The 12051-nt window shown below is 36.2% G+C and overlaps 1 protein-coding gene across 2 annotated transcripts in view; it reads left to right on the top strand.

Moving 5' to 3' along the window:
- The window catches only part of DPY19L1 (dpy-19 like C-mannosyltransferase 1), an 89955-nt gene that overhangs the window by 52502 nt on the left and 25402 nt on the right, over nt 1–12051 (top strand). For both annotated transcript variants that reach the window (XM_035020895.1, XM_035020894.1), the window contains exons 11-13: nt 5635–5721; nt 7853–7912; nt 8437–8517. In XM_035020895.1, the coding sequence (XP_034876786.1) occupies nt 5635–5721; nt 7853–7912; nt 8437–8517 (228 nt within the window). The remainder of the gene's footprint in view (nt 1–5634; nt 5722–7852; nt 7913–8436; nt 8518–12051) is intronic.

Here is a 12051-nt window from a genome sequence, read left to right as displayed (position 1 = left end):
GCCAACTACTTTAAGCTGGCTTCTTTGTCCTTTTAACATATCCTCAAGCTTTGAGCACTTCTTAAAAATTAATAATTTATTAAAAATTAATAAAAGCTAAGCTTCATCAAATGCTTTTCTGCATCCGTCTGCATGATCCTGTGTGTTTTTCCCTCTAATATGTTACTGTAGTGAATTACATTAATTGATTTTCTACATTAAGAAACCTTGCTTTTCTGGGCTAAACACAATTTTTATATATTGCTGGATTAACTTTGCTGCTGTTAGGATTTTTAAATCTTTGTTCATGGGTGGGATTGGACAGTAATTATCCTTTTTTTTACACTTGGCTTATTTTTTTTCCAAACTGTCTAATATAGCTTTTTTTTTTTTTTCATTGCATTGCAGTAAAAATCAGAATAGTTGGTTAGCATTTAGAGTTGGTCAGCCACATGGCCACATAGGTAACTATGGATGGAGTGTTTGACTCAATTATAGTTATAAAAGTACTAACATTACAGAGGTTTAGTTTGTAGTAGGACCTATCTTGGGTGAATGGTTTATGTTTTATGATGTGACTTACTATGGAGCCAGTTTCTTACTGTGAAATATCTTCTTCCATTATCACTTTACAAATTCCTAAATCCCTATAGTTACATAAAGGAAAAAAATACAGAATTGTTTCCCAAAAGGATTTTTTTCCCATTTTTTTATTGTGGTAAAATACTCATAACATTTACTAATTTAATCTTTTTAAGTGTACATATCAGTGATATTAAGTACATTCACAGTGTTATACACCACCCACCACTACCATCTCCCAAACTCTTTGTATCTTGTGAAATAGAATCTCTATACCCATTAAACAATAACTCCCTATTCTCCTTCTTCCCTTCCCCGCAGCTCCTGGAAACCCCCACTCTGCTTTCTATGTCTATGATTTTAACTATGCTAGGTACCTCATGTAAGTGGAATCATGTAGTATTTGTCTTTTTCTTAATGCATTATTTTACTTAGCATAATGTGCTCAAAATCCACCCATGTTGATGCAAATTGAAGGATTTCTTTTTTTATGGCTGAATAATTTTTGCATCGTGTGTGTGTGTGTGTGTGTATGTATGTATGTATACACACATACCACAGTCTCAATATCTATTTATTCGTTGATGCAAATTTGTGTTGTTTCCACGTCTTGGCTTTTGTGAATAATGCTGCAGTGAATACGGGAGCACAGATATCTCTTTGAAATCTTGTTTTCATTTTCCTTGGGATTGCTGGATCATATAGTAGTTCTAATTTTAATTTCTTAAGGAACCTCCATACTGTTTTACACAGTGGCTGTACCAATTTACATTCCCACCAACAGAGAAAAAGGATTCCTTTTTCTCCATATCCTCCTCAATATTAACCTCTTGTCTTTTTATAATAGCAGTTCTAACAGGTGTGAGGTGATGTCTCATTGTGGTTTTGATTTGCATTTCCCTGATGATGAGCGATGTTGCGCACCTTTTCATGTACCTGTGGGCCGTTTGTGTGTTTTCCTTAGAAAAATGTCTATTCAGGTCCTCTGCCCATTTTTAATCAGATCATGTGGGGCTTTGTTTGTTTTTTGGCTATTGAGTTGTGAAAATGACTTACATATTTTGAATATTAACTCTGTCTGCTAGATGGTTTGCAAATATTTTCTCCCATCCTGTGGGTTGCTTCTTCCTATTGTGGGTCATTTCTTTTGCTGTGCAGAAGCTTTTTATTTAGGTTGATATAGTCCCACTTGTTTATTTTGCTTTTGTTGCCTGTGCTTTTGAACTCGTGCAGGACTGTCTGTATCTGGGCTGGTGTGTGAGGGATGGGCAGCTGCTGTTGAGATCAGAGCTGAAATTCACTTGAAATAACTCAGTTTCCCATCGAAGAGTTCTCCTGGGAGTTTCAAGTCTTGGGAGAGTCCCGAGTTCCCAAATAGTTCCATCAGACAGGTGTGGGCAGTGTGGTTGTTGTCTAGGTGAGAAGACAGATTCTTGCCATTTTTCCAGAATCCTCTGGCTACACTTGACTGATTTTGATATCAGATTTATTTTAGCCCTATAGAATTAATTGTTAAGTGTCCCTACCTTTTCTTTCTGTTGTAGATTTTGTGTGAGATTGGGAACAATATTCCCTGAAAGTTTGGTGGATCTTGCCTATTAAACTACATGGGCCTGTTGTTTTCTTTGTGGACAGATTTTAAATTATTGATCTAACTTGTTTCATGATAATAAGACAGTTTAGACTTTTGTCTCGAGTAATTTTTGGTAACTTTTATTTTGCTAGGAATTGTCCCTATCTAAATTTTAAAGTTCACTAACATTGTTGTCTTATTCTTTTAACCTGCTGAAATGCAGATACTCAAAGACACAAATACTAAATAATTTATAATAATCTCTATTCTGTACCTTTTAAGTTCTCAATTTTCTTGCCTTATTAATTTTCAAATTTTCTTCCTTGAATTTAAATTTGCTGTTGTTTCTGAGCAACCAGTTGTGTGTCAAACATTTCCTAGGTTCTAAGGAAACAGCAGTGATAAAAACAATAAAAAGGAAATAAAAAACCCTTCCCTCATGGAGCTTATGTTCTAGTGTACAAAGAAAGCAAATATGTAAGATAAACAGTTATGTTAAATGTTAGTAGGTATTAGTGAGGAAATAAAGCAGACAAGTTGCATGGGATTTGCTGAGTATGTAGGGGAGGTCGGAATTGAAAAGGGTGCAAAGACAAGGCCTCACTGAGAAGTTAGATGGGGATAGCTAAGGGAGTTGAGGTAGCCAGCCACTAGGTTAAGAGGAACAGCAAGTATAAATGCTCTGAGGTGGGGGTGTACCTGGTATGTTCTAGGATGTGCAAGAGATGGCTGGATTGGAGTAAGATGGAAAGAATAATGTGAAATGAGGTCCCAGATATTAGTGGGGTAGGCCTTAGAGGGTCTGTAGGTGTGTGAAAGGCTTTTGACTTTCCCTTGAGAATCAAAGCCTTTGGAGGGTTTGAGCAGGGCATTGACCAGATTGGCTGCTGAGGCAGGAATGGACCGCAAATCTCTCTCCAGACTTTTAGCACCTCCTTTTTTAATACTGCCTTATATTTTTTTCTTGAATACCCTTGGCACTGCTTTACCCGATTCTTGGTTATGAATCTGTTTACTCAAAGTGATGTTATTCTGCTAAATTCTGCCAGAATTGATTGGGAAAGTTTAGAGTTAGTTTTAAATTTTAGCACTTATGGGAAAAATCTGTTGTCATAAAATTTTGAGGATTTGGTGCTTACCTGTTTTGTAACTATAGGAGAATAATATACCATGAAAGTTAAGTTCATTCCTGGGAATGCAAGAATGATTTGACACCATTACAAGTTATATCAATATAACATCACATCAGTATATATATATATATTTTTTAAAGATTTTATTTATTTATTTGACAGAGAGAAACACAGTGAGAGAGGGAACAACAGCAGGGGGAGTGGGAGAGGGAGAAGCAGGCTCCCTGCTGAGCAGGGAGCCCGATGCAGGGCTCGATCCCAGGACCCCGGGATCATGACCTGAGCCGAAGGCAGACGCTTAACGACTGAGCCACCCAGGCGCCCCCACATCAGTATATTTTAAAAAGATCAACAATATGATCATTTCCTTTGATGCTGTAAAGGCATTTGATAAAAGTCAGTAGCTCTTTCTGATTTTAAGATCTTAATCAAATGAAAATAGATGGATATTTCATTGAAATTTTAAATAAATACATATACTTCAATTCAAAAGCTAGTAGCATCACACAAAATGATGAATCAATAGAAATATTCCCATTAATGCCAGAAACTTAACAAATATGCCTACTGCCATGCTTATTACTTAAGTTTGTTGCAAGAATATTAAATAATACAATTGACTAAAAAATAAGGCTTTCGAAAACTAGAAAGATGAAGAAATATTGTTTGTAGGTGATATGATTTTGAATACCAAAAAAACCAAAATTACTACTAGAAACAATGAAAAAGTGTATTCATTTCTGCATATTTAACATAATTTTTCTGTATGTAGTCAGAATATATGAGAAAAGATTCCTGATACAATAGCAACAGAAATAATATACTTTGAAATAAATTTAATATGCAGGATCCATATGAAGAGAATTTTATACTCTGCTAATGAATGTAGAGGAACACTTAAAGTGGAAATGTGCACTTTATTTTTGGATGTAAAGATTCAATAGTATCCAAATATGATGTGATGTACACTATTGAATAAAGCGGTTCTAATAAAAATGTCAGCTTTTGAAACTTAAGCAGATCCTAAAATTCAGATGGAAATTCAAATATATGGATCAAAAATAAAACTTCTAGAAGAAAACATGGATTATTTTATTTTATTTTTAGTTTTATTTTTTTTATTTTTATTTTTTTTTAAGATTTTATTTATTTATTTGACAGAGAGAGAAATAGCGAGAGCAGGAACACAAGCAGGGGGAGTGGGAGAGGGAGAAGCAGGCTTCCCGCCAAGCAGGGAGCCCGATGTGGGACTTGATCCGAGGACCCTGGGATCATGACCTGAGCCGAAGGCAGATGCTTAACGAGTGAGCCACCCAGGCGCCCGAGATTGGATTATTTTATTTTTAAAAGCTTTTCTAATAATGGAAGACCTAAGGGAAATGAATGATAAATTTGGCTAACATAAAAATTTGGAAAATAACCATAATGCAGAAACGCTACAAAGATAAAAATGAACTCGGAAAAATATTTACGATGTGTTTGCTTGTTAAGGAGTGATGTTTTCATAACATATAAAGAGAGCTCTTAAGATAACTGAAACCCAGTAGAAAAATGGGTTGTAGGAATAAGCAATTCATACCCACAACAAAGACAGCAAATAGAAGAAAAATGCTCTGTCTCACTGAGTATTAAAAGAATGGAAAAGTGAAATAATGCGGCAACATTTTTCTTGTATGAGATTGTCAAACATTTTAAAGAATTGGTAAGAGTGTGCATCAGCAGGAGCTCTCATGTCCTACTGGTGGAAGAGTAAATTGGTACAGTATTTTTTATAGCAATTTGTCAGTATTTTTTCAGATTTCAAAATGTGTATACCCTTAATCTATCAATCCCACTTCTAGTAATTTATCGCATGAGTGTGTTGACATGTATATAAGATACATACCCAAGGATGTTTATCATAGTGGTGTTTGTAGTAGGAAAAACAAAATAACAGCAAAATAAAACTGGAAAGTACTTACCTGTTCAGCAGTAGTCTTAGGACTGGTCAGTAAATTACGGTATGACTCTAGAGTGGTATACTTTTCTCAGCTGTTCAACAGAATGAATTAGATTGGTTTTCATGTGGAAGGCTCTCTGAAAAACAGAGTAAACGCAAGCAGTAGCACAGCTTATGGGCCAAGTTTCCATTTGTGGTTTTTAAAAAATACAAACTAGAATTTGTACTTGTGAATGTGTGGAAGGATGCACAGGAAACTGTTGATGGTGGCAATCTTTTGGGTTTAAAGTGTGGGATAGGACATGGGCTGTTTTCATGGTATATCCCCTTTTGAACAGCTTGAATTTCATCATGGGCATGTGCAATTTTCGGAATAAAAATCATTGTCTTTTATGTGCATTAATTATATTTTTCTTGGATTTTTCCAGATTTCTCTTGCACTTTGTTTTGTTTTGATGTTTGGAAACTCAATGTTATTAACTTCTTATTATGCTTCCTCTTTGGTAATTATTTGGGTAAGTGTCTCTTAAGTACATGGCTATTTTTGAAACTAATGGTTCACCAGTTTTTAATCACTGGCTTGGGATTTTTGATAAGAATTTTTGATAAGAATCATCTCAGGCGTTTTACTGAATCCATGTGTATGTGATAGAGTATTCCAGTACTCCCATCCCCAGGAAGAAAGAAACACACGAGTTAATACTGGAAAACATAGCACCTTGCCTTATACCCCTACTTTGCCCTTTCTCTTTCCTCATCTTTTCTGTCACATGAGTTTTGGTCCAGGGTTCATTTTAGAAAGGTTTTGTGCTTTCTTCTTTTTCTTGTTTCCTCCCCTTGGCAGTTTTTCTCCTATTCCTGCTCCACTCTCTGATTCCCTTGCCTCCCTGTGGCATCTCGCAGCAGTCTCTCCTGGTTTCGCTGGGATCAGAGGCTTGGGGCCTTGGGTTCTTTTAGTTTTTTTACTCCTTGTGTCTATTTGTATAAAATATTTAAATAGATTAAATCAGGTGATGATTCGGTTATATTTTGCTAAATCACTACAAAGAGCAGATTTAGATTATCGGGAGACTGTCTTCTAGAATTAGAGCAAACAGTGAAAAGTCATCTAACTCCTTCTGCCACTTATGGCAGGATGACTTTGTAAATAGAAGTCTTCCTACATTTAAGGACTTCCAGATGTGGGTATGCCTTTTTTATTAGTAGGTTTCACCATTACACTGTTTTGCTAACCTAAGAGGAAAAAAATTACTCCTATATTTAAAGTGCACGTGCTTTAGTATTAGGCTGTTTTCCTGAAGAAAAAAGTATATTGTACTGTCTTAATTAAACTATATTCTGCTTCTTGAATAATCATTTAAGTTACCCAGATTATTTTGGCTTTCTTGACTTCTAGAACCCATGATCAACTTGGGAACTTCCTGTTTCTTTGTCCTATTTCACAAATTATATTTAAGATCCTGTTTTCCAAGAATATGCCTCTTCCCAGTCTGGACTGCTACCCTTTTCAGGTTGTGTGGCTCAAGGGTACTTAGTTACAGATACTAGCAGTTAGGATATGAGGATGTGGGGTTTTCAGCAATGTCAAAAAAATCATTAATTGAGTTGCTGTACTTTGAGATTAATGATAGTTCTTATAGTCAGTGAATTCTGTTTATAATCAGGAAATGTAACAGTGCACCCAGTTCTATATTTACACGCATACACAGGCAAGGCCTGCTATTACTTAAAGTACATGACTCTTAATACTTGTATTCAGGTGCCAGTAAAATCTAACCTAAGTCCATATGGCAGGAAACTTCAGTCCAGTACTTACAATGTATCAGGTTTTCTTTCAGGTGCTCGAAAGTAAGGTGTGTCTTGGGTATAAATTAAGCATATTTATGTATATTTCATTATTTGGGTGTCTACACATGAATGATGCCAACAGTTACAGAATATAGAGAATGTATGCATATTTAACTATAAACACACATTTGCCTATTTTTGTTTGTGGTAATCTCTTTGAAACCTAAATCTTATCACTTTTTGTGTTCTCAGATATTCAGAAACTTCTGAAGAGATTTAATTTGGGTTCATGTATTTATGCTTTGATCTCCAATCATATTTTTTGCCAAGTTTGAAGTAGATTTAGCTTCCTGTAGGTACTATACTTGGTAGTCTGTTCATTTCCTAGAGAGAGAGAAAAGATTTGGTAGAGGAGAAATATTTAGTTGATCCATTAAAAACTCATTTGTAGTTTATTCTAAGAGTTGATCATTTTTAACTTAAGGAAAATCTTATAAGACACCTGTCTAAAATTCTGAAATTATTATATACCATATATGATAGTACACACACATATATATTATATACTATTATATATTATATTGCTTCTGAGATAAATCAGGGATGTAAAATCAGTCATAGAAATTTACATATGGTAATTCTGTTTTCAATTTTACAAAGTCACTAACTGATCTAATCTACTTTGGATAAAATAGAGCTATTTCTTAAAGTCAATGAGCTTGTGGTGATGCTATATGGAACATTGACAATGTGCTGAATTTTAGATTCTTGAGAGTCTTATTATTTAGAAATGTTTTTTGGTACTTGAATTTATGTATATAAGTATTAACTGTGTGCTATGTTATTTTCTCCATGAAGGGTATACTGGAAATGAAACCACATTTCCTGAAAATCAATGTATCTGAACTTAGTTTATGGGTAAGAATCAGTCTATTTGAATGCATAAGTTTTTCCTTTTCTAAAATAAATATATCATCAGTTTTATGTTTTACTTTTAAGGAAATTATTCTTATGTAGTGCAGGAGATCTAACAGGTTTATGATATAATTAGGGCTCAATTTTCCCTTTTCATGTGGCAAGTTAAAATTGAATAGGTGAAGAATTCTGGTTTTACTTATTTTATCACCCATTTTTCTTCTGGGGAGCAGTGTGTGTGTAAGAGACTGTTAGTAGAGGGGGAATGTAACTGCAATTGCTGTGTAAATCTATAAGATATGTTAATTTTGAAAGTATCATATGTGTATATTTTTATTTTTGGTGATAGCCCCTTGATTTTGGATAACATTCTTTAAGCTACATTGTTTAGCATTTTTTTCTTGGGTATGTAAATATTTCTTTTACATGTGATTAAAGTATTAATTTTTTTCTTCCTCAGCTGTGTCTAAGGAATGTCTCTATGAAGCATTAGTTTATTTTTGTTTTGTTTTGTTTTCCTTTTGTAGGTTATCCAAGGATGTTTTTGGTTATTTGGAACTGTCGTACTCAAGTATTTGACATCTAAAATCTTTGGCATTGCAGATGATGTAAGTGCATTTTTTGCTTAAACTTGAAAGACTTGTAAAGAATCAAACAGGCTAAGAATGAATTACTTGAGTTATTAAAGTACCACTATTTAAGCCAAATTCTAATATGACGTCTATTCACTTATTATTTTATCTATTTACAATAATAGAAAGTAAATGTGACTCTGTGTATAATCTCCATTCTCCAATATTAATTTCTTGACACAATTCTGTTATTTTAATCAGTCTTTCTGTATCACAAAGATTTAAAAATTTTAAAGCAAGAAAGCTCTAAAGACTTCAGCTCAAATTTTAAGGTCCATACAGGCATTTTTCTCTGGTTTCTTTATAATCTCCTTTGGTAACACATCAGTATGCCATCTTCAGAGCCTCTGAAACTATAGACCATATTATAGTCTCATTCCCCCAACCCCATTTCCTGGTCAGTGCTTGTGAAAGGTTTACTTATAGGTAATTTAATCCATTTAGTCTTATTAAGAGAAGGGTTTTTTGTTGTTTGTTTTGTTTTGGTGTTTTGTTAGGAGAGAAAGTAAGATGAGAAGAATTCTGTTTTATAACTTTAAAGATTTTTCCTATCCATAATCTTGCTTTGCCTATTTTATTTTGGTGTTTTAGTAACACATTGATTAAATTTAAAAAGGAAGCAGCACAACCACCGACACAGAAAGTGTAAAGCAAACCACATATTTTTTCTGTAATTTATTTTAATTGACTATCTTTCCTTCATCCATAATAGATTAAAGCTATAGTTTTGAAACTGGGTTTTGTGAAGTCCTGGAATTTCCAGACTCTTCTTTGGGGTCTGCCTACTTCCCAACCTCCTTGGCAGCCCCTCTTTTACCCAAGGCAGTTTAGCTTTAATTTCTTGTACATTGGACAATTATGCAGTTTTTCATTTGAACAAGGGAATTTTTTGCTTAAAAAAGATGGAAAGCAATTGGGTTGTTCACTGGGTGATCTACAACCTGTGGAAAGACTTTTTAAAGTAGAAAACTATAGTCTAAAGTTACTTACTCACTCATTCAATATGTACCTGCTATGTGGCTGGCGATAGAATGCATCCTAGAGATACAGAACCGAGTAAGACATGGTCTAGTGGGAGCTCGGGACGATATATAACATAATAAAGGGCTGTGATAAAAGCAAGCATAGAGTGCTGCAGGAACACACAGGAGGAGAGTCGGGGAAGGCTCCTGGAAGTCTGCTGAGAAGAGGAGAGCTACACGGTGATTGAGTCAGTGAGGATGCAGAGAATGAGCAGGAAGAAAAGGGAGACAGCCCAAGTTGTAGGTGAATGGAATCTGTCTCCTCACTGGAGGAGACAAACCGGTTAAGGTATTGATTTGGGTTAAAGTGATGTCATTTCTGTCACAGCCTAATGTTGTAGCAGGACCAAACAAATTAGAAGTAATTGAATTGCAACTTCAATATTTCTAGAAATCTGTAACACTGATCAAGGACATCAGCTCACAGATTCTGAATTGTGACATTGGTCAAAGGAAGAGACTGGCAAAGCCACACAGCCTTTAAGAAGCATTTCCGCTCATCCTTCTCTATTAAGATAAATAGACACTTCCCTGTTCTTCAGGAACCACGTGAACAATTTCTCAGTACATCCTGACTTCCCATCCCTGCTCCTGTCAACACTCTTCTTGGTAGAAGTCTGAGGTTGTTTACCAGGGAAGCTTAGTCAGTAGTCAGGGACACACAGTTTTTTACTGGGGGCTGGTAACATAGGCACCTTCTGCCTGACGCTTATCAAAATTTCAGACTCCCAGAAGGAATGTGGGTGCTCCACAGAAACCAGAGTGTTTTAGGTATAGGGAGCCGCTACTCATTCTCACTTGGAGTGGTAGGAGCCATCTGAAATCTAAGTACCCTGATGCCAGCCAAGCACCAGCTTTGCAGGCGGATTTTTCAAGGATAGCATCAGGCCCGCTACGTTAACTCTCGTCTGAACATCAAGTTTGCCCCATCTTTTCCTCTCTTCCACGCCTTCTTGGGTCTTCCGTGAATCTGCATACCACCACCCAGTCAGTCATAGGTTTGTGGAGAGCCTGGGCTCCGGGATCCCTCAGCCCATGTGTGCAGCTTTCCAGGCCACCAGGGATGGGAGAATTGATGTACCCCCTTGTTGGTTTTCCCATTTCCAGAATTTCTGTAAAGTTTCTAGCTAGTCTGCCAGTCTGCTGTTCACTGCAGGAATAATGCAGCATTAGGCTGGCAGAGCGTTTCCTGCTGTTTGATACTTTTATTAACAGTGTCTCTGAGCAGAGATTTTTTTCGCTCCCTGCCCCCAAACAAGTCAGCACCCTCCTGTAGCAAAGGTTCTGCTTTTCATGGCCAGCCCCACCCTGGTGGGACTCTTGGGCCCACCGCCCGGGCAGTGGTGGTGCTGCTGATGGTAGATGGGGGCGGCCCGGGCACGCATGCCGCAGACACCTACTATTTCCATTCAGAATCCGCCAGCTTTTGTAGGGGTGAGTGCTTCTCCATTTGTTTTCTTTTTGGTGAATTTCTAAAACGTGATATGGTTGTTTTTGACAGTTTTGTCCAATTTTATACGTGTGATTGGGGGAGGGGATTTGTCAGTTTCCTCCTCCACTTTGGGAAGTCCCCATTTTCATTGATTCTTGAGTGTTGATCCAGCCTTGTATTTCTTGGACAACCTCACTTGCTCACAATATATTATTCTTTCTATATATTGTTGTATTTGGTGGTTAATATTTTTAAGGATTTTTATCTATATTTATAAGGGATATTAGTCTCTCGTTTTATTTTCTTACAATGTTTCTGTCTGGCTTCGGTTTCAAGGTAATGCTAGCTTCCTAAAATCCTTGGGAAGTGTTCAATCTCCTATTTCTTTTTTTTAAAAATTAATTCATTTGTTTTAGAGAGGGAACACGCATGTGCGTGCGTGCATGCAGGGCAGGGGAGGGACAGAAGGAGAGAATCTCAAGGAGGCTCCTCACTGAGTGTGGAGCCGGATGTGGGGCTCCATCTCATGACCCTGAGATCATGACCTGAGCGAAAATCAAGAGCTGGTTGCTCAACTGACTGAGTCACCCAGGCGCCCCCAATCTCCTATTTCAAAGAGAATTTATATAGAGGTGATACTATTTCTTCCTATAGTGTTTGATAGAATTTGACAGTAAGCCTTCAGGGCCTGGAGTTTTCTTCATGAGAGAATTTTCTGCTACAAATCCACTTTCTTTAGGAAGTTATTGGTGGTTTATGTCTTTGGAGGAAACTTACCCATTTCATATATGTCATCAAATGAATCATGTTTTTTTAAAAAAATTATTGTAGGATTCAGTTAGTGAAAATTCCTATTAAAATTTTTGCATGTATGTCAAATGGTCTTTTATGTTCTTTTATTTATTTTCCTTGTTTGGATTCAGAATCAGTATTGTGTTAGTCTCCTATCAAGAGCTGTTTTTTGGGGGGGGGTTTTGTGTGTGCTGTTTTTCCTGCTTTCTATTTATTATATTAATATTTTCAAAGTACCACCCTTTTTTGAGTCCTCTGGTTTTG

Source organism: Mirounga leonina, unplaced genomic scaffold, assembly GCF_011800145.1.
Source record: "Mirounga leonina isolate KUSES-001 unplaced genomic scaffold, KU_Mleo_1.0 Mir_174, whole genome shotgun sequence".
NCBI classification, from domain to species: Eukaryota; Metazoa; Chordata; class Mammalia; order Carnivora; family Phocidae; genus Mirounga; species Mirounga leonina.
The sequence above is the reverse complement of the archived record's forward strand: the minus strand, read 5'-3'. Positions and strand labels throughout refer to the sequence as shown.